The sequence below is a fragment of the Squalius cephalus genome (assembly GCF_949319135.1).
Source record: "Squalius cephalus genome assembly, chromosome: 1".
Classification (NCBI taxonomy): domain Eukaryota; kingdom Metazoa; phylum Chordata; class Actinopteri; order Cypriniformes; family Leuciscidae; genus Squalius; species Squalius cephalus.
This window is the reverse complement of record NC_137122.1, coordinates 29,321,062-29,346,025: the sequence shown is the minus strand read 5'-3', so window position 1 is coordinate 29,346,025 and position 24,964 is coordinate 29,321,062. Positions and strand designations below refer to the sequence as shown.

The 24,964-nt window shown below is 40.8% G+C and overlaps 2 protein-coding genes across 3 annotated transcripts in view; one reads left to right on the top strand and one right to left on the bottom strand.

Moving 5' to 3' along the window:
• Positions 1-5,314: 5,314 nt before the first annotated feature.
• nr5a5 (nuclear receptor subfamily 5, group A, member 5) lies at positions 5,315-12,737 on the top strand. Of its 2 annotated transcripts, XM_079864701.1 has the most exons (8): positions 5,341-5,552; positions 5,997-6,053; positions 6,126-6,241; positions 6,341-6,482; positions 9,170-9,921; positions 11,109-11,228; positions 11,508-11,655; positions 11,736-12,484. In XM_079864701.1, exons 1-8 carry the CDS (start codon positions 5,459-5,461, stop codon positions 11,981-11,983), a joined length of 1,677 nt encoding a protein of 558 aa, XP_079720827.1. In that variant the 5' UTR covers positions 5,341-5,458; the 3' UTR covers positions 11,984-12,484. The 2 variants fall into 2 exon arrangements, with proteins under 2 accessions (XP_079720828.1, XP_079720827.1); XM_079864702.1 differs by lacking the exon at positions 5,997-6,053 and having other exon boundaries at positions 5,315-5,552; positions 11,736-12,737.
• Positions 12,738-14,333: 1,596 nt separating this feature from the next.
• The window catches only part of camsap3 (calmodulin regulated spectrin-associated protein family, member 3), a 35,053-nt gene continuing 24,422 nt past the window's right edge, over positions 14,334-24,964 (bottom strand). The window contains exons 3-17 of the mRNA XM_079864724.1: positions 24,217-24,303; positions 23,949-23,981; positions 22,909-23,047; positions 22,688-22,827; positions 21,665-21,758; positions 21,488-21,533; positions 21,197-21,261; positions 20,942-21,014; positions 18,811-20,854; positions 18,598-18,722; positions 17,595-17,878; positions 17,412-17,505; positions 17,213-17,325; positions 16,748-16,866; positions 14,334-16,596 (exon numbers count right to left, since the gene is read on the bottom strand). Coding sequence (XP_079720850.1) covers positions 16,294-16,596; positions 16,748-16,866; positions 17,213-17,325; positions 17,412-17,505; positions 17,595-17,878; positions 18,598-18,722; positions 18,811-20,854; positions 20,942-21,014; positions 21,197-21,261; positions 21,488-21,533; positions 21,665-21,758; positions 22,688-22,827; positions 22,909-23,047; positions 23,949-23,981; positions 24,217-24,303 — 3,759 coding nt within the window. The 3' untranslated portion in view covers positions 14,334-16,293. The remainder of the gene's footprint in view (positions 16,597-16,747; positions 16,867-17,212; positions 17,326-17,411; positions 17,506-17,594; positions 17,879-18,597; positions 18,723-18,810; positions 20,855-20,941; positions 21,015-21,196; positions 21,262-21,487; positions 21,534-21,664; positions 21,759-22,687; positions 22,828-22,908; positions 23,048-23,948; positions 23,982-24,216; positions 24,304-24,964) is intronic.

Genomic DNA, 24,964 nt, shown 5'->3' with positions numbered 1-24,964 from the left:
TTTTGTGTATTGTATTATTGGGATTAATGGATATTGTAGATTAATGTATAGCAAGTGCAAGCTGAAAAATGGCCACAATTGCTAAATTTGACAGACTAGATGCTGTGGATGCAGTTGATGTCCAGTGGTGAAAAAAAAAAACTAAATTTTGCACAGAAAAAATGCGAACCCTTAATAACTATAGGCTGTGGAGCCAGAAACATTTACTGCTGCACCAATTGTTTTATCAAGTGACCATGAAATTCACATGCTGGTTGCATTGTCCTGGGGTCAGTCCCAATTTGCTTAAATATATTGTATAATAAAACTATAAAGCATAGTTTTAATCTATATACCTAAAGATCCGCAAAGTAAATAATAAGAAAACAAAAAAAAGGGAAATGATTGGGCTATACATACTGAACAATCCATATGCAGAAGCTTTCAATTATAATCAACAGAGTAAAATTGTGTATTATAGTGCCACCTAGTGACATGTTTGCATCATACACTCACCTAAAGGATTATTAGGAACACCATACTAATACTGTGTTTGACCCCCTTTCGCCTTCAGAACTGCCTTAATTCTACGTGGCATTGATTCAACAAGGTGCTGAAAGCATTCTTTAGAAATGTTGGCCCATATTGATAGAATAGCATCTTGCAGTTGATGGAGATTTGTAGAATGCACATCCAGGGCACGAAGCTCCCGTTCCACCACATCCCAAAGATGCTCTATTGGGTTGAGATCTGGTGACTGTGGGGGCCATTTTAGTACAGTGAACTCATTGTCATGTTCAAGAAACCAATTTGAAATGATTCGAGCTTTGTGACATGGTGCATTATCCTGCTGGAAGTAGCCATCAGAGGATGGGTACATGGTGGTCATAAAGGGATGGACATGGTCAGAAACAATGCTCAGGTAGGCCGTGGCATTTAAACGATGGTCAATTGGCACTAAGGGGCCTAAAGTGTGCCAAGAAAACATCCCCCACACCATTACACCACCACCACCAGCCTGCACAGTGGTAACAAGGCATGATGGATCCATGTTCTCATTCTGTTTACGCCAAATTCTGACTCTACCATCTGAATGTCTCAACAGAAATCGAGACTCATCAGACCAGGCAACATTTTTCCAGTCTTCAACTGTCCAATTTTGGTGAGCTCGTGCAAATTGTAGCCTCTTTTTCCTATTTGTAGTGGAGATGAGTGGTACCCGGTGGGGTCTTCTGCTGTTGTAGCCCATCCGCCTCAAGGTTGTGCGTGTTGTGGCTTCACAAATGCTTTCCTGCATACCTCGGTTGTAACGAGTGGTTATTTCAGTCAAAGTTGCTCTTCTATCAGCTTGAATCAGTTGGCCCATTCTCCTCTGACCCCTAGCATCAACAAGGCATTTTCGCCCACAGGACTGCCGCATACTGGATGTTTTTCCCTTTTCACACCTGTTACAACCCCTTGGCTCAAGGAGCAATAACATGAATGGGGAGGCCAAACACATAATCAAATTTGGAACATTTAATATTTAATCAAGAAAACAGACATAACTACATTTAAAGTAAAAGAAAAAAATCTACAAACACAAAAACAACCACATCAAGCCCTGGACTGGAGAGAGTAAAAAGTCAGCATGTCCACCAAGCAGCGAGACCAAGCCCAATTGTTTCCCTTTCACCTCCCGAGGGTGAGAAAGCCAGCATCTTAAAAGCAGCATGGTTAATCAACCAATTCTCCACACCTGCGACACAACAATTAACCTGGAGACACAAAAAGTGTTACCTAGAGACACCTGCTGGACAAAATAAAGTACCACAGCCCCTTGGATCATCACACCTCCCTCCCAAAGACAGAGGCCCTTATAAAAAGGTACTCTGTAAACATTATACATGAAACGACACATACAAAGAACAAACCATCACAGGATAAGAATTTTTCCAGACTTAAAATTAAAAGAAAACTATTGGATCCACTTACCCTCTCTCCTTCACCACCTACCCCTTATAAACTCCACCTCTCAATGCTCTCAGGCGCCTTGAGAACATAAATGAGGTGAAATAAAGAAGGACAAGAACCAACAAAATTGTAATAGGTTACTCGTTCAATGGAGCTCATGACAAGGTATCCGCCATAAGATTATCTTTCTGCAATAATGCAGCTCCAGCACCCAGCCCACTCACGTCTACCTTTAAATGGAAAGGACGGTCCCAACAAGGTGCTATTAATACTGGAGAAAAACTCAGCAACAGTTTGGCATTATCAAAAGCATGTTGACAAATTGAGGACCATTCATATTTCCATTTACCTTTTAACAAATCTGTTAAAGGAGCAACCACTGTTGAGAAATTTTCACAGAATTTCAGATAGTACCCAATCATTCCTAAAATCTCATCAACTCTTTCTTCGTAGAAGGAACTGGGAACTTATCAATGGCATGGACTTTTGCCCGGACAGGACAGACTTTACCTTGTCCTACCACATTTCCCAAATAGATCACAGTGGCACGTGCAAATTCACATTTAGCTAAATTTACAGTCAACTTAGCTGTCTCAAGACGATTAAATAAAGTGCGCAATTTACAAAGATGTTCCTCCTCCTGAGCTAATTTCACCTCTTCCATTTTTTGTTGCATTCTACAAGTTTCAAATTTGCGTTCTTGTTCTCACTCTTTGCTTTTCAATTTCTGTAACTCAAATTCTCTGTCCAATTCACGTTCTTTATTTTGTATCTTAAGGATTTCTAACTGTTGCTCATAGGTTAACCTGTTAGGATTTAACAACGCGTGAGGTGTTGAAGTACCTTCAGGTGTCACCTCTTCATCAGACTGTGTCTCTGAAGTCAAAACTAACATCTCTTAATTTCTCCTCTACAACCCCTCGCAGAGGTTTTACCTTAGTACTTTTTGTTGAAGCCAATTCAAACTCGAAATGTTCAGCTACTTTTAAAAATTGCTCTTTTGAAAGACGCTCTAATTTACCCAATGTAGGAGCAACAAAAAAATCCTGTAACAAATCCATTTTAATTTTTCTTTGTTACTAAAAGAACGTTTGAACAACAAAGTATGTAATACTCACCAAAGCCAGCAGTTCACAGTTCACACTTCAACTGCCAGAAAGATTTGTTAAAGCCACCCCGTATCTAAATAATATACATACACAACTAATTATACTCAACCCTGGTCTTCGGCACGCCCACATGCAGCTCAACTGCTAACCAGTCTACCCGCGCCCGACGCACCAAAAACAAAATAAAATAACAAACTAAAATAACAAAAAGCGTTAAGCGCTCTTCAGCCTAACACGGGGTTATTTTTGGCTTATGCAGTCTAAACCGCAACATCTGAACAATTTTGTGCAACTGCTGGACAATTCTCTCTCCAGTCCAAAACCACTAATCAAAACAAAAATACTTTCATATGGCACTCCCCACAACTTATTTTTCCCAACCAATAATTTTTACCTAAAGAATAAACCAATCTGTAATTCTAAAGAATTACCCAAATCACAATTCTAATTAAAGAATTGTCCAAATTATAATTCTAATTAAAGAATTATCCAAATTCTAATTCTAATTAAAGAATCATCCAAATCACAACTCTAATTAAAGAATTGTCCAAATCATAATTCTAATTAAAGAATTATCCAAACCCTAAGCCAATTTAGTATATCCCGGACGAGCCCCCATACGTTACAACCCCTTGGCTCAAGGAGCAATAACATGAATGGGGAGGCCAAACACATAATCAAATTTGGAACATTTAATATTTAATCAAGAAAACAGACATAACTACATTTAAAGTAAAAGAAAAAAATCTACAAACACAAAAACAACCACATCAAGCCCTGGACTGGAGAGAGTAAAAAGTCAGCATGTCCACCAAGCAGCGAGACCAAGCCCAATTGTTTCCCTTTCACCTCCCGAGGGTGAGAAAGCCAGCATCTTAAAAGCAGCATGGTTAATCAACCAATTCTCCACACCTGCGACACAACAATTAACCTGGAGACACAAAAATTGTTACCTAGAGACACCTGCTGGACAAAAAAAGTACCACAGCCCCTTGGATCATCACACACCATTCTTTGTAAACCCTAGAAATGGTTGTGCGTGAAAATCCCAGTAACTGAGCAGATTGTGAAATACTCAGACCGGCCAGTCTAGCACCAACAACCATGCCACGCTCAAAATTGCTTAAATCACCTTTCTTTCCCCATTCTGACATTCAGTTTGGAGTTCAGGAGATTGTCTTGACCAGGACCACACCCCTAAATGCATTGAAGCAACTGCCATGTGATTGGTTGATTAGATAATTGCATTAATGAGAAATTGAACAGGTGTTCCTAATAATTCTTTAGGTGAGTGTATATATATATAATTTCCGAAACAGAAAGAAAAAACAAAATAACCAAGCAGCTTGCTTTGATCCTTATTAATGATAGTTTTTCCACATTTTAAGTTTTAAATGAGTATTTTTTCTCAATAAAATAAGCAAAAAGATTCAATTTTCAAGGCAAATGTAAATATGCTACTGCACTGTTAAAAAAAAAAAAACGGTTGATTATACTTAAAAATGTAAGTCATTTCAACTTAAATTACATTAAACTGACTTTACAAAAAATGAGTTGAATCTTGTATAACTTATAAAAAGTTATGAAAAATTGCTTTTTCATTTATTTTGATGAGGTAAAGCAATGTAAAAACACGTTGTCATAACTTATTTGTCATATCATTTTTTACAGTGTGTATGCTGCAGATATTATGATAGATAATGGTGAAATATGTGGAACAAACCAGCTATTTGCATTAAAAAGAATGGCATTTGCCGTTGCACAAATGTTTGGTTTCATTAACAGTCGAGACAATACCTCGTTTAATTTGACAGCATTTGTCTTTGTTACCCTTGAATTGTTTTATATAGCCTTTGACATCAGACCTACATCACTGAACTTACCAGCTCTCTTCGTCATATTAGGCTCCTTTATTCCAAAGGTGATGGAATATCTTTAAATAAGAAGAGATACATTAGTTAAAAAATGTAAGCATTAGAGTAATCTAATCTAAATACATCCATCTCACTAAATAGAAATATGGAAGAGGACTGTAAAGACTTTCAGTTGACAAAAGACTCGGGAATCTGGTCTGATAAACAAATTATAAAAAATCGTATTTCATGAATCGATGGCCATAGTATTTTAGCATCAGGTCTGTTTGTGTTTATTTTCTTATGGTGAGCGTGTCCCTCCACATTCGCTGCTCCTGTAATGCTCATGCACCCTCCAGCATGAATGAGGTCTGGCTTATTGGGAAGGTGTGACAGACTCCGGTTTATTACCCTCAACATGGAGCAAAGTCCGATTGAGGGCCTTTACACAGCACCATCTCTGAGACAGCCCGTGTCTGTGCCTGCTTTCCTCCCTGTCCCGGAGGCCCGTTCAGTTATGAATGACTGCTTACGGTGACCCATGCCGCCCCTCTCCTATGGACCATGAACATCTCAAACTATCCCCTGGATCACCCCACGGCCCTCCACTCTGCCGATTACACACAGGACCTTGCGTCACAAGAGGGACCGTCAACATGTAAGTAGAGCTTCAGATCGGAGACACTTTAATGGCTTTAGCAATTGCTAAATGGGTGTAGTAAACATTTAAAGTCACTGACTAACTCCTTTTAAATCTATCCGATTGTTTAGGTATAGAAAATCATGACATATGATTTGATCAGGTTGTACAGTTTAGTCATGTTTAGTACGCATATTGAAGTATCATTCAGTAAAGAATTGTAATGCTTTCATTCAATGGATAATTTTGTAATCAAATCTAAATAAAGTACTTTTCAGAAGTCAGTTTATTTCTTTTGACTGCTGAAAATATTAAAGTATAAGGATTATGTAAGCCCTATATCTCAGCGTTTAATCAATCGCGTGATAACAGACTAGGCCTGTTTGAGATATAATAGACTGCCTAACAGATTTATCAGATAGACCGGTCATAAAACTGTTCAACCTTACACCCCACTCGTAGACAATCATCTTACGGTAGGCCACTTGATTTCCAGTTGCTGTTTCCAGAAGGAGACAAGTAAGACTTTCATTTGTTTTAAGTGGAAGTGCCACTTCCATTGGCATTCACAATTAATGTGATATCCTATAGTTCAGGAGTTAAAGCCAGACCCAGACAATAGGGCAACTCAAGAAGAGGGCTGTCCTGTGTGTGGTGACAGGGTGTCAGGATATCACTATGGTCTACTCACTTGCGAGAGCTGTAAGGTAAGTGCTACAGCAAGACTGAGACAAGTATGCAGCTTTCAGATCATAACCTCCACACCCTTATCATTCTTAAGTAGTAAAGACAAATATTCTCTCCAGGGCTTTTTTAAGCGCTCTGTACAGAACAACAAGCGGTATACGTGTGCAGAGGCACAGAGCTGCCCCATGGACCCGGCACAGAGGAAACGGTGTCCTTCCTGCCGCTTTCAGAAATGTCTAGCTGTTGGCATGAAGAAAGAAGGTAAGGCTGCAAACCCGCACAATGATAGTGCATGATCATTAAGTTCTGTATACAACTGATTTCTTTCAACAAAGTCCTTAGATGCGTAAGGGAAAATGCAGTTATTGTCTCTGAGATATGGAAAGATATTCATGGCTAGCTATCAAAGATAGCTCTGATCCTGATTCCACTTATCTGTAAAACCATAAATCACTGCAATTGCAATTTTGATGACCCAGTAAAGGTGAAAATGTAATGTGCACACAAGCAAAAAAAAAAAAAAAAAAAAAAGTTCAATTATGTAACTTTAATAGGTCAGTATCTTTATGTAATGTCAATATTTCTTTACGTTTTTTTTTTTTGTGTGTTTTTTTTAAATTGTCAGTTTCATCAATAGAGCAAGTTTTTCCCTACCCTCTTCCAGGAGGCACAACAACAGTCCACAGTTTGGATGTCTCTCTTATCTGACCCATTCATTTCTGGTTTTGGAGTCTACTAATTAGCTGAAGAGTTGAATCAAGTGTGTTTGATTAGGATGAGTTGGAAAATGTGTACTGTTAGGGGGCGTTTACATGACACTATTTTCAACTGAAAATGTGTGTTTTGGCAGTTCATTTACACATCAATGGTGTTTTGGGGGCCTGAAAACGCAAACATCTGAAAACAGGTTTCAAAGTGCACGTTTTTGAAAGCGATACCATTATCGTCTCCGTACAAAAGCGCAAATTTGTGAAAACAGTGACATCATGCGCATGCAAATTACATATTCAGTCTACAGGCGCGTAGTGTTTCTTTACACAGTGATATCGCCAACTACTGGCCTGGCATGAATAATACAGCATGTTTAGTCGTCTTCGTAGATCCATGTAAATGGAGATTGTTTTGACAATGTTTTCGTCTGTACGCGAAAAACACAATGGGAAAACTTTTCCGTTTGTAGTACATAGTTGCAGTGGCGGCTTGTCAGGGGAGGCAAGGGAGGCACAGCCTACCCAAAATTTTGAGGTGAAAATTGCAAGACGATTTAATTTCCCAGTTATTCATTATGTCTGAGAATGCGTATTTCTTGTTTGTAATTTCACGACTGTAAGGGTAACCACCGCACGCCTCTTCCCCAAATGTGCCAAATCTGCGAAACGTGAGTCTGAGGGGATAGAGAAAGGGAGGGAGAGGCAAATCCATAGCCAGAGACTTGTGCTTCCGTTGGTAAAAATAAAAATAGCCAATCACCATCGAGTATTTCACTTTCAGCGATTAGGAGTGTTGACAAAATAAACATGGCAAAGGAGGCCAGCCTCCCTTGTTATACAAACCAATCATCGACGAGACGTAAATTATGTGATATTAGTTTGAACCATAGACAGTATAAGAAATGGACACAGCGACCCCATTGGATTCAACTGAGAAAAGTGAAGTCAATTAGAAGCACTCACTTCCGGATGGCTGAGCGTACTGCGCAGACTCAAACTGAGCTTGACGACGTAGATGTGACGTGAGCAACCTGTCTGTCTTCTAGTAGCTGTGCCAAGAGAAATCTGAATCATTCCCTTCCGAAAACTTGCAGAGACAGAGATCGTGAGTAGGAGGAGTCCATGAGCTAGGAGCAGGAGCAACTTTTGCTATGTATTCTGATTAATTATTTTGTCATTTTGCCTCCACGTCCCCCCGATTGCCTGCAAGCTTCTCCTCCTGTCCATACGGTAATTTCTCTACTGTGCGACAGAGAGTCGCGTGGTTATGACGCAATTGTTAGCCTATTTTTACAAAAACTGCTTCTACGGGGCCATAACGTAAGATACAAGGTAATGGAGCCTTTTCTACATTTTCGTGTTTCTTTAGAAATAAATAATGGACAAATGGAGTCTTTAAACGCCTCAGATGTAAAGTTATCCGTTGTCAAAGTGACGCCAAAAGGAATGGGAGTCAATGGCATGCTAACAGCAGGTGATGGTCTGCTAATCAATGGCGGCCCCCGGGAAAGATTCAGTTTTTTCTGAAAGATTACCCCCTTGGTTTGAACTGCTACCGCTGATGTAACTATGGAGAGCAGAGATACTGAATATTTGATCGCAAACAAATTTACTAAACTAACATTCAAACAACAGCTACAAATAAAAAATGAAGGAAGACCCCATGCCAACTTTGGATATAGGCTACAGCAGTCAGCTTCACTAAACGGCCGAACGTGCTCTTTTAACACGGACATTTAAAAAGACAGAAGGATGGATTTTTGCTTCAAGTGATAGGCTAGGACTAGGTGAGTTAACTTAAATTTATATTGTCTCGATGTATGTGTCATTTTCTATAAATATTCTGTCTATAAGTTAACAAAAAAAGCCATCTTAAAGCAGTTAAAAAATCCAACTGCTAAAAAAATTTAAATCCACCAGCCGCCATTTCATCGTTGTCATGTAAACATACCCTCAGTGTGCCTTCAGAAACAGGGATGGGAAACATTTAATGTGTCTCATTTCAAAGGGTGTGCCCTTCAGAGGTTGCATTTGTCCCTACATACGTCATTTCAGAAAAGTAACCATAACATCCTAAAGTAAGACCTCACAAGAAATAAAAATTAGACATCCTCTGACGTACACAGTCGACAAGTCACAGCCTTCGTAATGAGACACAGCAACTACTCTGAGAATTTATGATGTGAGTAGCTGTGAAAATCATGATGATTTATTTATATGTGAAATCACTTGTCTCAGCTGTACGTGTGGACAGAATGAGAGGTGGGCGAAACAAGTTTGGACCTCTATACCGACGGGACAGGCAACTGAAACAGCAAAGAGGGACCAATCACCAGGCAAACATTGCCCCCTACAGGATCAAAATCGAGGGACCACAAGCATTGGTACCAGCTGTGTCTCATGATTTTCATGTCCTCAACCCCTCCCCTACTTCTCTCGGCTCTGATCATTACCACCCACCTCAGTCCTTTCATCCCAGTATGAGCCAGTCCGAGTTCCCCATGCTGTTGGACTGCACCATGCCCAGAGACCGGACTCTGTCTGATCCATCCATACCTTTTCACACAATGTGCTATACAGGCTTCCATGCATACCCTCCTGAGAAAAGAGAGCTCCCGTTCATCTACAGTCCTGCTTCTGTGACGCCCCCTGATCCAATCTCTTCAACAGTTCTCTCAACACTTGCACCTACACCCACTGCGACACTCACACTAACCTCAACTCCAAGTTCGACCCCAACTCCAGCACAGAGCTTGACGCCCACAACAACCCCAACCCCTAGTTCTTGCTTCCTAAATCAGCTCCTGCAAGCCGAGCCAGATGAGAAGCAGCTCTGCATGCGGGTGTTAGCAAGCCTCCAAAGAGAACAAGCCTGCCGAGGAAAACATGACCGTCTCAACACCTTCAGCATCATGTGCAAAATGGCTGACCAGACTTTGTTTGGACTGGTGGAGTGGGCAAGAAACAGCACACTGTTTAAGGAGCTTAAGGTAGAAGAGTTTGCATATGATCACACACACTTTTCCTTGAACATATTTTTTTTAAAGGCCCTCTTTACACCTGGTATTAAGATGCGTTTTCGATAAGATCACAAGTAACAGGTAACAGGTGTAAACTGGGTCTAAAAGGTTTTGAGCTTGTCCACTTTCGAACACTTCCAGAGGTAGTCAAAAACGCATTTGACCGGATTACTTTCGTAGTCTAAACACTCATGAACAGCCACAAAAGACCACCTACTCTATGCCTATTGACCTAACGCGTAAACATTATGGGATGTGCGCTAGCCAGACGGGATTTAAACTTTGTCGGCTGAAGACCCGAGTTTGGTTTAAAGACGAAAAACATAAGCACAATGTTCTCTCACCATTCCTGATTTCTAACACACTCACAGTGTTTGGTGGCATCTTGTGGCTGTCAGAGCAGAAATGAAAGCTGATGTTCTCCGTATGTTTTTCAGTCTTCTCCGGGCTTATTTCGTCCATTAGATCAAAAGATCACCCATAGACCCTCCTCTCGAAGAAAGCAGGACAGAAGTGGTTGAAAGTGGACAAAAGAGACAGATTAAAACACCAGGTATCAACGGGAATGTGTCTGCCTTGTCTACTTGTGATCCGATTGACCAAAACGCATCTTAATACCAGATGTAAACAGGGCCAAAGAAACGAGCCCTGCCCCCAACCCCGAAAACGAACCATACCATAACCTTTTTTTTTCTTTTTTTTTAATTCACATGGAAATTGTTGGATGATAAGAATGGTATGCATCTCTAACCCCAACTCGAACTTTAACTCGACCCTTTTCCACATCCCTAAAGTTTGATTCATTGTTAGGAATGTTGTTTCAGAAGCAACAAATATGTTGATTCAGAAACTTGTCCAACTTGGTAAAAATCTTAGTCACTGCTCCAACCTGGTTTAAGATGGTTATTGCTGGTCAGATGCTGGTCAGATGCTGGTCTAACTAGCGGAGCAGTGTGGCCCTGCTGTCCACCAGCAAAACTTGCTGGTGAAAATTGTCTATTAGCATCCCATGCTTGGGACTGGGGTCCAGAACAACGTACATGCTTGTATTTTCAGAATGGATGGAGTTAACCTTTGTAACTCTTTCACAAGGCAATGGCCGCCAGTTGTCTACATATGGCTACTGCTGCATAACTAGAGTACCTGATCTCTTGCAGGTGGAGGATCAAATGGGACTACTGCAAAGTTGCTGGAGTGAGCTTCTTATCCTGGATCACTTATGCAGGCAGGTGGCTTATGGAAGAGACGGCAGCATCTGTCTGATTACTGGACAACAGGTAAGAACACCTTTTACAGCACCAGTGTTTCTCAACCCTGTTACTGGAAGCACACCAACAGTTCACATTTTGGATGGACACGTCTATTTCAGGCCTTGGAGTCTCTTCTAACATACTGATTAGTTGAATCAGGTGCTATGAATTAGGAAGATTTGTTAAATGTGTACTGTTAGTATGCCTACATGAACAGGGTTGGGAAACACGACTACACCATAGTTACCCAGTTTATTGACTGTTTAGGAGTCTTTCAACTTCTTTGACTTGTTTTTAATGTACCAGATTGAGGTATCGACCATCCTCAGTCAGGCTGGAGTAACTCTCAGTAGTTTAGTATCCAGAGCCCAGGACCTTGTCTCCAAGCTTAGGTCACTGCAGCTGGACAGAGAGGAGTTTGTGTGTCTCAAATATCTGGTTCTCTTCAATCCAGGTGGGTTTCTTTTCATTCCAAAATGTTTAATCTAAACCATTCCTGTTGGACCAGAGTTGTAAGGGTCATATGTTTTGCAGATGTTAAATCAGTACTGGATCGAAGGCAGGTAGAACAAACTCAAGAGCGTGTAAACAGGGCGTTGATGGACCACACTATGCAAACCCACCCAGGTCACTCGGACAAGTTTGGACAGCTGCTGCTTCGACTGCCAGAGGTGCGCAGCATCAGCCTGCAGGTCGAGGAATATCTGTATCAGCGCCACCTGCTGGGAGATCTGCCCTGCAACTCCCTGCTGACTGAAATGCTTCATGCCAAGCACACATAAGACACAATCAAAACAAAGCTTGTTTGTGGACATGCTTTCATAAATTTGACCTTTGGTGTCTAATCATTTTGAGCTTTGAACAAGTGCAGATGCTGGTTTATTTCATCTCTGGCTGGCACTACATATCTGACAACAGGAACAATAAATAGCTTCAGGTATTATGGGTGTACAAGATGCATACTCTTAACAACTCACCTTAGTTATGGATCACTTCCATTAAAAAAAAAGAAAAAAGTTTGCCAGCGTTCAAACACTGCCACTTATAAATATAAAACCATGACTGTCTAACTTCTCTAGAGACACAGAGGCTCATCATATATTGTGTTAAATTCTCCTAATTGTTTACAAGATTGAGTTTCAAATTAAAGTGTGTCTGTATGGTCTGATATCATGTGTCTTGTTTCTAGAATGCAGCTATAGAAGGATGAAGCTCATGAAGCCCATCAAGAACATGTCCGGGTCATATTCTACTTAAAAAAAATAAATAAAAATTGCCTATAGAAAACTAACTTTTTTTCATGACAATTAAGAATGCTGAATTACTTTAATAAGAATTATTGCGTAACTAACAAGAATACTGAAAATTGCAATCTTTCTTTTTTACTTTTTATGTAGTGGTGAAATATGACGGGGACTGTTTGTAACCTTCTCCCACATTTTCAAAGATGCACTTTTTGAATGGGAACAGTGTGAACTGTGCAAGAAATCATGGATATAGACATGCAATTCTTAAATTTAGAATGAAATTTAAAGTAAAAAATAAAATTAATATTAAAAAAAATGGCAACAAAAGCTGATACAATGTACAGTCGTAATCAAAATTATTCAACTCCCGTTGCAAATCGGGTTTATTGACAAAATGTAGACTTTCAGCTGTTGGCAATGAACAAATCAAACAAAAGTCATTGAAATAGCTCAACACAACAAATGTTTCAAGTGGTTTCCCCAAATTCAACTGAAAATGCAACTTTTAATAACTTCTGCAGTCTCAAAATTATTCAACCCCCCCCTGAATATACTCCCTCACAACAGCACTAATCTGCAAAACAGGTGTTGTCTCAAGCACAGCTGATGCAACTAATCAAGGGCTTCATTAGTTGTACCAGGTGTGCTTGAGCTAGAACAGATGAAATATCTGAACTGGTGAGGTTTTTTGAGTGTCACATTTGACTGCATGTTAGAAATATGTTAAAAAGTCAAAAGAATGGTCTAAAAATGTAAGAGAAGATATCATCTTCACCTTCAAACAAGGAACAGGATACAAAAAGATAGCGAAGGCACTAAATGTCCCTAGAGACACCGCTGGAAGCATAGTTCGCAAGTTCAAAGTTAAAAGAACAGAGATTACACTACCTAGACGGGGCAGAAAAAAGAAGCTATCAACAGCTGCAACCAGATTTCTGAGAAGGCAAGATCAGAAAAACCCTCGAGTGACTGCAAAAGACCTGCAGCAAGACTTGATGGCGACAGGCATAAGGTGTGTACTAAACGCATGCCAGAACTCCAAGATGTACACCACTACTGACAAATGCAAAAGAAAAGTCATATAAATATAAGCCACAGAGGTGATTCTGGATTCTTATCTGTGGAGTGATTAAACAAAACTGGAACTTTTCGGCCCTATGGATCAACGGCATGTCTGGAGGAAGAAGAATGAAGCATATGCTGAAAAGAACGCTGTCTACAGTTAAGCATTGTGGGGCTCCGTTATGCTCTGGGGCTGCTTTGCATCCTCTGGCACTGGAAACATGCAGCGTGTGGAAGCCAAGATGGATTCATTGAAGTATCAGGAGATCCTAAGTAAACGTCATGCCGTCAGTGGACCTTCCAAAAGGACAGTAATACCAAGCATACCTCAAATTCCACCAAGGCTTGGTTTCAGAAGAAGTACTGGAAGATTCTACAGTGGCCATCACAGTCATCTGACTTAAACCACATAGAAATTCTCTGGTGGGATTTGAAGGCAGCGGTTGCAGCACACAAACCCAAGAATATTACTGAACTGGATGCCATTGCTCATGAGGAACGGGCTAAGATTCCTCAGAAACGCTGCCAGAAGCTGCTGTCTTTTATACATCTCGTTTGCAGCAGGTCATAACTGCAAATGGGTGTTCTACCAAGTACTAAAGATGCTTGCCATGAAGGGGTTGAATAATTTTGAGACCGCATTAAAAGTTGCATTTTGGTAAACCACTTGAAACATGTTGTGTTGAGACATTTCAATTACTTTTGTTTGATTTGTTCATTGCAAACAGCTGAAAGTCAAAATTTTGCGATGGGGTTGAAACATTTTGATTACAACTATATAATTGATAGAACTAAAGTAAATTCAGTGATGATGAGAAATAATTGAGAGTACTTAAAAATGATTTTATTTTTCTAATCCTGTCACTTGGGACCGATCCATAATCAAAGAATTTGGGAGAAAAACAAAATCTACTAACATGAACATGGAAACAGTAAAAGGAAAAAAACAAAACATCAATGTGCTTTCTGAAATGAACACGTGAATCACCACATTTGCCAGAACATAAATAATAAAATCTGAAACTAAACAGAAAACTCTAGCTCATCCTTACCCAATAAATACACCTTAGGTGACCTAACATTCTACAGAATTGCACAGAATCCAGTTACATTAACCATCATGTTTCACCCAACAGTCAAACACATGCAACCTACACACAAATACACATCTCCCATTCATTTGACACAGAAACATGTAAATCAACCGTTTCAAAAATGATTTTTTTTTTTTGCTCTTTACAAAAATATGTACATCTTTACGGCAAATCTGTAAAGTACTTCATCTGATTCTCCAAAGACAGGAGAGAGTGGCCTGATTGAATCAGTTAGTGCTTTGATGAAGAGAAACAGACTAAATGCCCCTTTCATACAAAAAGACAACTCAAGCCGTTCATGAAACAAATAAGGCCAAGTTAGACAGTTTGGAGACAATCATATTCATAGAAACAACGTAACCGTTTAAAGCTGCAGACACCTGGGCTGCTTTTCTGCCTTTTATCACTTTCTGTTAGTGTTTGTTTTATATCACTATCTGTTGGTGTTCACGAGCGGTATATCACTATTTGCTGCTACATGTCAGCCAAACAATAGCACTTTATCACTCAGCTCTGGGTACATAAGTGAGAGTTGACATCAGATTTGTGTTTATTGTTTCTCGCCATCTGTCTCTTTCTGTCCCCGTCCCGCTCACACACTCATTCACACCAACACATCCAGCTCTAGTAGTGAAGCAGCAGGGTAGCTTATTCATTGCTTACAAATCTCCACAATATACAAATCATTGTCAAAAATGAAAGAATCAGCATTCAAATATACAGTATATTAAACCAGCCTTGATCTTTTACTTACATTATTTTTCCAGTTACAGCTAAACAGAGTAAAAAGTATCATTAATGGAAATCAACAGCACGTTCTGGCATCTTTTTGCTTTTTCATTCGTTCTTAATTAAAGCAAATGGGAAGGAAAGATATTTGAGTCTTTAACATGCTCTCCTGAGTTCCTAAAGCTTGAGTAATCCAGTTAGATAAGGTTCGAAGCAGTAAGAAAACAAACATCCAGGTGTCTACGGCTGACTTCAGGAAGGCGAAAGGACAAGGCAGATTTTATTAGAGAGCAAGACAGACTCGAAACGGACAGCAGCATGGGACTTTTTTATGACGTGACGTAAAGGTGAGTGGCTGTGCCCCTTTGTAATACAGTTCTACATTCAGTCCCATAAAACTGAGAGGCTGATGACGATAAAACAGACGATAAGAAGGCTTGTGTTGGTTTGTGCCCTGCATTCATCAAAGAGCAAAGGTCCGATTTCATCCGGGGAATCCTTTTACAAACCAAAGGATCCAGTTCATTGAGTAAAGAAGGGTAGGAGCTGGAGGACAGTAACATTTCTGAGGATCTTTTTCTCTCTATTGTGGGGGACATTCATTTTACTTGAATGATGAGACTGGAAGATTCATCTAATGTTAAGAATAATTTTCCTACAATCTTAGAAAATCAATCAGGCCCCTTTCTTCGAAATATGACTTTTGAGTTCACTTGAGTTACCCGAAGAAAATGGCAATGGAGATTTCTGAATAAATCTTTTGTAACTTGACCTGTAGTTACACAGTCACCAGCTATACACCTCTGAGGGCACTTTATTTTAGGATTTTGGGCCTCTTTTTTGTTATCCAACTCTTTTTTTCTGGCATGCACTCCAATGCGCCTCTCTGCACTGCCGGAGTCGGGACAGAAACCCAGGGTTACATGGCCAGCTCAGGCATAGCTGCATTTCCAGCAGGCTTTATTTTGGGGTCCCGAGCTTCTTTGGGGTTCCTGGGCGCTTGCGCTCCCATAGGTGGCCTGGAATGGTGAAGGCATCCACACTCATGGACATGGTCTTGGACGGGAGGGCCGTGAACTGCTTGCGGTCAGAGCTGTACTTGTAGATCGACTCCACCATATTGGGACCGATTATCCGTGGGCCAATACCTGTAAGCCGAACCATCTCCTCCGTCTCAGGGTTCATGGTATAAACCGCTCGGAACTGACAGCTAGCATCCCGAAAGAGGATGAGAAAATGGTTTGCAGAGCTTTTCTCTAATTCCTTTTACAGACAAGAAAAAAAACACAAATTAACAGATGGTGAGACCATTACATCATGCATTCAAATGCACCATGCAAATATGTGTTGGCTGTCCGCAACGAGTCATGAGAGCCTAGAGTGCACTAAAGATGTTGACTGATAGGTTACTCACCTCTACAATCTTGTTTTTCTGTGGTTCGTTGACCTTTCCTGCCAAACAACAGCGTGAGATGGCATTATGGATGATGAACTTATTGGACTTGAAGCTTGGCTCCTTGTAGAGTTTAGGTCCTGAAACAGAATTTTCATTGCTAAGATACAAATGCTTGATTTGCGATCCAGACAAACAGATGCTTCAACAAGAGAAAGCAAGTTCACAATCACATGACCTAATCTAAATAACCGTAAAACTCAAAATAGCTTAATTTTCTGTGAATGGTGCTTGCCCATGCAAAACTTGCAGACCACAATATTGCAGGATTTGAGGTGTCATTTATCATCAAACTGTGTGCCACAGGTAGCTCACTAAAATTAATTCTTGAGGTACTTCAAATACCTAACCCCAAGTATGAGAAAGAGCAATGGCCTTAGAAGCACCACTAATAATACTGCAAATCATATCATTTTTACAGTTTACCAGTGTATTCTGGGATGGAGGCTGGTGACGATATAGTAGATGCATTTTCCCAGTCCCCATTCTGTGCAGCAAAACGGCCTGGAGATAGCAGTCTGGATGGTGAATGAGAACGACTGTGGAAAGGAATATATGTTCAGAGGTGAAGTCACAAAGGAGGAGCAGGTGTTTTCTCACCAGAAAACATACAGATCAGATTTACCTTGGAGATTTTCTGACAGTAAGCGTCCCACTGTCATTAGCCATAGAGGACAGATTCATTGTTGAATGGGAGTAAACTTTATTTAATCTAGAACCTGAAAGAGAAAATAGTTGATACATGACATTGGCTTTACTACAATATCAATGGAAAGGAAATAAATCTTCCAGATGACCAATAACTTGCCCATAAACCCTTTAGCAGGGCTGCGGGAGAGATCAGAGTCGTCTCTGAACACCGTTTTGGGCCTCTGCTTCTTGACACCTCTGACAGTAGTGGGTTTCTGACGGAGGACTTTATCCAGATCCTCCATTATTTTCAGCTGATGCCGCCGTTCATATTCCTGGCGGGTAAAGTCTCCACGCCGCTGAGGAGTGCCATCTGGCGGAGGGGTGCGGGGAGGCGGAGGGGTAGAAGGAGTTTTGGGTCTCTCCTCTCCTCTACCTGGCTCATCCACCGAAGAAGGCCTGCTGTTACATATGAAGACAGCACTGATAGGTACAATGTTCCAAAGGGATTAGCACATATTCCCCGGTTTCACAGACAAGATTTAAATCTCATATCTTAAAATATGTCAGTGCCGTTGTTTTGTCTCATGATGCACACCAGTAATATTTTTTTCCAAAGGCATGTTTATAAAAGCTACTTAAATGCCCTAATTGAACTAAGGCCTAATCCTGGCTTAGATTAAGCCTTGTCTGTGAAACTGGGCCATTAAATGTGCTTGTTTGAGATGGAATGCATAATTGTTATTTTGTTGCCCAAACAAAAATTAGTGGGTGGTGGCCAGGAAATTTCTATGCAGTTGCTAAGGTGCTCTGAGTGATTTTCCATGCGCTGCGGTAGGTTATTCTTGGTTGTTGCTACGAAATTACTAACCAAAGTAAAAAGAAAGCACCCCGAGTCTCTATGATATGCTGCCTCCAGTTGCAAAAAAAAGTCTTTATGCCATTATAAGTTAGGTTATAACACTGTTATAACTAAGGATTTTCTTAAGGTGTTTGTTTCAGCTTGGCATTGTCTCCACATATGGCCCAGACCCCTCCTTTAAATGTAAGGTTTTATCATCCAACAAAGCTAATCTCTTAGAAAGTAAAAGCATATACCTCCTCAATAAGTGTAATGATTTGTGGTTTAATTTATACCACACATCGCGGTCACTTTCCAAAGCTTTGTTTTTAAGCCTCACCTTGCCTCCCTCTCTCTTTCTTGCTCCTGTCTTCGTTTCTTTATCTCCTCTGCTCTCTTTTGTTGTTTCTCAAGTAATGCAGCTCTCCTCTTCTCCATCTCATCCTCAGGTCGAGCTTCATCCTGCTACAGAGACCATTTTAGATAGTTAAATGAATGCTACACCTTTTAGGCTAAACATCTAAACAAAGTTTACATTTGATTCTCCCCTAACCTTAAAGAAGAATCCAACTCCACCCCTCATTTCTGGCTCTGTTTGGTCACTCATTGAGTCCGAGAAGATATCCTGGCTCGGATCTGCTTCTTCACCCTCTAATGCTTTGAGAGAGGACAGTGAGATCTCGATAAGGCTACTGCGCTTGCCGTTGAAAGCCTCTGCAGGAACGTCACTCTCAAAAGAGCACTCGGAAGGAGCTCCTGAGCTGCTGCCCACACCCCGACGCTCCTTTTGGGACAAAACTTGTGACAATCCACCCTCTAGATCCATACTGAAGATTGTATGGTCCTCACTGGAACCGGTGTCTGAGAAGTTGTCCTCTGGTCTGGACAGGGATGAAGCGGAGCGGGACTCACTCTGACTGGGTGTACCTATGCTGAAAGTGGACGAGTTCTGATCCCTGTATTGCCATGGAGACACTCTTTTTAAGTGAGGAATGTTTTCCACACTTTGAGGGGCAGTTATGAATCGTGTGGAAACTGGCGTCTTGAGCTCTGCAGGTCTAGGGTGGTGAGGCATTTTGGGGCTCTTCGGAGGTGCAGACTGTGCCCTACGTTGGGACGCAGGTGATTTTGGCGGAGCGGTGTGACTCGAAATCTTGCGAGATGGGGAAGGAGAGGAGGAGGTAGAGGGCAAGTCACGATTGGACTCCCTTGACAAACGAGAAGGTGCAGTTGTTGAGGGTTTGGAGCTGGGTGGGATAACCCAAGCTTGGTTGTTAGGGGCTGCTTTCTTCTTCATCAGCTGGTTCTGCTGCTCCGAGAGGCGCTGCATATCACTTTGGAGAGAATTGAGAGCAGCGCTTAGTTTAGAGACAGCGTTGTTGTAATCACCCAGTGGGGCCGTGCCTTTCCCTCCAGGAATTCCTACTCCAGATTTGTCTTTCTCTATTGGATTGTCCTGTTGGACAGTGGGCTTGATATTTCCCTCTTCTTCTATTGAGGACCTCTTTTTCAACTGTTCCTCCTGTTGCTCCTCCTCACTCTCCAAGTGTGCCAGTTTCTCCTCCAGAGCCAAACGGCTGAGGTCATCTTCTATGGAGGAGGTGCCAGCCTCCCCTTGACGTCCTTCCTCGCCATCCCCATCCTCCTGCTCCTTCTTTAACTGTAGGAAGGCACTTTTTCCCAGCCGCTGCCGGTGTTTGGCAAAGATGGCTTCTATACGCTTCTTCTGAGCTTCAATGGCCTTCCGTTTCTCCTCCAGCCTCGCCCCCAGCTCTGACATTTCAGTGCTGAGAGCAGGACTCTTACTGGGACTCTCCTCTGATTTCTTGGCCCATGTAGTCATTTGTGAGGCCTGTGGCTCATTGGTTCGTACCTGCTCTGGAACCATTTTCTTCTTCCGTTCAGCAAAATTGGTCATCTTCACGCCACTATCCGGTGTCTCTTCACCACGCGATCGAGTTATGCGAGGGCCCGAAGCGGGTGTGGCAGGGGTGGAATGGGTTTTTGGAAGATCTTCAGAGGCATCCGAATCAACGCTTCCATCTCTTAACACGGAGTCGTCATCTCTGGATCCTTCTGAGGGGTGTCTGGTGCGACTGGTCTCTGGTGGGACTCCTGAGGATCGATGGTAGAGCATTCCTGAGCGGGATGGGGCTGAAGAGCTGAGAGTCACTGGGCTGCCATTGCGTCTAGCATTTGCTGGATCATCTGGTGAATGCAGGAAGAAACCATCGGGTGCCCCGTCAGGGTGAAGACGAGGTTCCATCTTCTCTTCATTGTGGATGATCTGCAGTGCCTCTTCAATTGTTGGTAGCTCTCCTGTCTCACTCTCATCAATGCCGTTCTCCTCTGCCAGCATAGGACGAGTCCGAGTGGCCCAGGAAGCTCTTTGAGGGCCATTGGGCCCAGAGGGCTTACTTAGGAAGTGGCTGAGGTCCTCTGGAGGTGTGTAGGGAACACGTGTCATGGATTGACCAGTAGGGTTGAGATTGTCTGAGCTGACAGATCGGGTTATAACAGGGTTCCCCATCACAATGTCAACATCACTGTCTAGACCAAAAGGGATACTGAAGGACACCGCAGAGGAGAGTGGACGGCTGAAGAGCAGTCATGAAAAAAAGATGAATGCCTTCAGAAAGTATTAAGAAAAGTAAAATGCATAAAACGACATTGAGGAACCTTACCTAAGAGGTTTCTTATTCCATGTTCGTCCTGCTGCCTCTACATGAGACATTGAGGTAGACTGAGTCAGAGATCCTGATCATAGAGACAACACAAACACACACATGACCATGTGACAAATACAACATGCAAACACAGACCATGTGATTGCCGAACAAGAATAAACACAGCGTGTACACGTATACAACACAAAGAATGGAACAGACACATATTGGCAGCTGATGACCTGGGACACAGAGACAGTGTGTTTTCCTCACCTGTTGCTGCAGTCACAGAGGAAGAGATGGGCAGAAAAGGCTTTTTGAAGATAGAGGGGGAAGCACTGGCACATAAAGGACAAATAACCTGCTGTTAAGTTTCAGCTTTGATTTAATAAAGGTTCATTTAGGTCATCATTTTTAAAAACATTGACGATTCAGATCATTATAAAACCGGATCAGGTATAATTTTGGGTATTCTTAAAAACAACTCTGACAGTTTATGATGTCAAATTATAAACATGGCTTTTATACAACAAAATGGCAAAAAAAAAAAAAAGTTTGTTATACCTGTTGCTGGACTCACTGTTGCCATTATTGTTCCTTCCAGATGTTTCTACAAGAAGAGAACAGTACTTTATCTTGCACATCCTTTTTTAACAGACTGTTACGGGATAATACAAATCTAAAAGCTATAGGAAAAGGAAAATAAAAATAAAAATTCATCGAGATTCGAGACATACTTACCAGTCAGCTCTGTGTCCTGCAAGGGCTGAACAAACTCTGGCTTTGAGATTTCAAACCAATACAAGAGCTCTGCCAGAAAGCTCAGTATGTTTGTCTAGAGAGAGAGAAAAAAAAATGCATATAAAATACATCAGGAATGCAGACTTTTAAATTAGCATAGAGAGTCTCATCTAGTCCATCTGCATTGTCTTTGAACATTAATTGGGGGATGAACCTAATTTTCTTGAGTGAACCCAATTCGCATACCCTCTGTCCTATATAAAGTGGCTTTAGAGCTTCAAAATCATAAGTTCAAAAGCGTAGATAAAAGGTGCTGTAACATGCATGTTGTGTTTTGGTTTCATTTTCACTGTTCCCTGTTCTGCTTGGCCTGAGTTCTGTTCCTTCGTTAATCTCCTTGGTTATTAATTAATCCTGCATCGGTTTCTGTTCTAGTTAATGATCACTCCCCATGTATTTAGCCGTTAGTTCCCTCAGTTCCTTGTTCGGTCTTGTTTATGTGTAGAGGTTGTTTTCTCCAGTGTTTCTCTGTGATCTCCTGAGTATTCTTAGTTTGAGTGTTAATAAAAGATTTCTGTGATTTTCTTCTGCGTTGTGCCTTCTCTGTAACTGCACGTGACAGGTGCTTAAACGGTGCACTATTTCTGTTAGTATTTTAAATTATTTGAATTATCCCTTCCCATTATAAATCACATCTAGCAAATCCACGGGTGATGTTTCTTCAGCAGTTATTTTAATGTACCTAATAAGAAAAATAACATTTGTGGATTTAACTGCTTAAACCTCACTCGTTAGGACTGGTCATTGTTACTGCTTGGTCTAAAGACTAATCTAAAGGTGTCTGATTTACCATTGCATTTTTTTTTTTTTTTTTTTTTTGGTGCACTAGCCAACTGCATACTTAAAAGCACATACTATAAAACATAGTCAGCACAGTACACTTTGTCCTTACTTTACTAACTGAACTACACTATCCAGGTTCCATCTCCTCTTCATGTTTTAATGTTTTTGTTTTCTTTATACCTTTAATTTTACTGGGCTGTAGAGTAAATCTTCCAACACTAGAGGGCAGCAGCTCTTCAAACAGCTGTCACAGAACTCTCGAATCAGCTGTAGGTTGTACAGGCTGTCAGCCACAGACATGGAGTCCTTCATACATACATCTGAAAACGCAAGGAAGGAACTAAAATAAATTTCTTACTAATCTATTCAGTGACAGACGCAGATTTGAGATGTGACCGTACCCTCTAATCTCAGTAGACCAGGACAGTAATGGTGAATAACAGCAGCAATGGCACATCCGTTTGAGAGATCCTTCACTTCATTCACCACAGGAAAACAAGGTTTAAGCTTAGACTGCATCCTGTCCTTCCTGTACCGGATCTGAACAAGATAAAAATATAGTTGAACTGCAATAATGGAGAAAGTGCTATGTTGCTTGTTGCTCAAAATTGTTATTGTGAAATTGTTCGTTTTTCATTGACAGCAGACAGTGCATTTGTTAAACAGTAAAAAAACACAAAAAAAAAACACTAGGCCTATTACAAAACTGGTGTCCATTTTATGTAACTGCAAAAACAGAGATGAAAACATGTCCATACCCAAGATACAAACACTAAATGAAAAATGCATACAATCAGAGACAATAAATGTTTAACAGAAAAAAGCTGAAAGAATCCATGCAAACAGCGCATGAAGACTAAATGTAGTAAAAGCGAACAGCAAGGACGTTGTTAATGGGAAGTGGGACAGCAAATACTCAAGAGACTTAGTCTTCAACAGGTCAAAGCAAAGAACAGAGGCAGCTGTGTGAACAGCCAACACCTGATACATCGAGACCTTTTCCACTTGATACACACAGCATACACTAGCAGATAAGTGCACTAATATCACAAAGACACACTATATTCACTTAACCACCAAATACTATGGTATCCTAACCTACAATTTACATGTCATGCCATGTTTATATCTGGTTTATTTTTTGTAATGCAAATGATGATGAAGGATGTCGAGACAACTGATACAACTCTTAATTCTGGTAATAATCTGATGACTTTGCGCTTCATCCAGTATTTGACAATATTACCATACGTATTTTTTGTCCATGTTATAATATGGGGGGGATCCTGATTTAAAGTAATTGCCCAAAAAGGTCTAAGGAATCAAATTCCATCTACGTAACCTTTGCAGTCAGCAGGGGGCGAAATAGGACAGTATTATATGGATTTAGAACAGGAAAATGGAGGAAAGTAGGGTGGAATGGAAGACGAGAGAGACTTACAGGAACAAGTTTCCAGTACCAGCGGGTGGGACACTGTCAGAAAGAAGTGAAGGAACATGAGAAGAGAAAGAGGCAGGAGGAGAAGTGAGAAGCAGCAAGAGGACAGGACAGGTATTTTGACAGCAAAGTAGACCTTGAGGAAAAAGACAGTGCTGCTAAGGAAATGAGTGACTGTTTTGTAGAGATGTAGGGGTCAAGTTGTTGTACACATGTGGCCTTTGAGCTTTTTGTGAGCAAGTCTGAATGTTTGTTTATGAGCGTTTCTTACCGAAGGCTGAACAGGCTGTGGTTCGGTACTAGGCTGAGAGGTGTCATTTTGTGTACCTTCTGTTTGTTCCTTCAATTTTTGGTTCAGCTACACAAAAGAAAAACAAAAAACATCTTATGACAATGAAATGAAATCAAAAGTAAACATCAAGGTAGTCCATGTGACTTTACTTTCTGAAGACCACACCCACAGAGTCTTTTGTGAAGGTGTTCCACAAGGTTCTATTTTAGGACCAATAATATTGTGTACTGTATTATGGGTTAGCATGTATGTAAACAGTCACAGGCATAGTTCACTCCAAATGAAAATTCTGCATGTTGCTCCAAACCTGTTTGACTTTCTTTCCTCTATAGAACACAGAATATTCAACATAATATTCAAGGTGCTTTTCCACACAATTAAAGTGAATGGAGATGAAGATCTTAATCTCCAAAAAGACAACAAAAAAGCACTATAAAAGTATAATAAAGGTAATTCATATGACTATATTCCAAGTTTTCTGAATCAATGTGAATAGCTTAGTGTGAGATTTATTTCTTAGAGATTAGAGTGTTATTCACGGATATAGAAATTTGGAATATTGCATATTATGGTAAGCCTATTTTGTGGTCCACACAAGTCAGTCATAGAGGTTGGAAAAACATGAGTGTGAGTGAGTAAATGATGGTACACCTTTTTGTTTTTACTATTCTTTTAAACGTTGTGAATGACAGTTTTCAGATTAGTCTATGGCCTTCTGTGAGTTTAT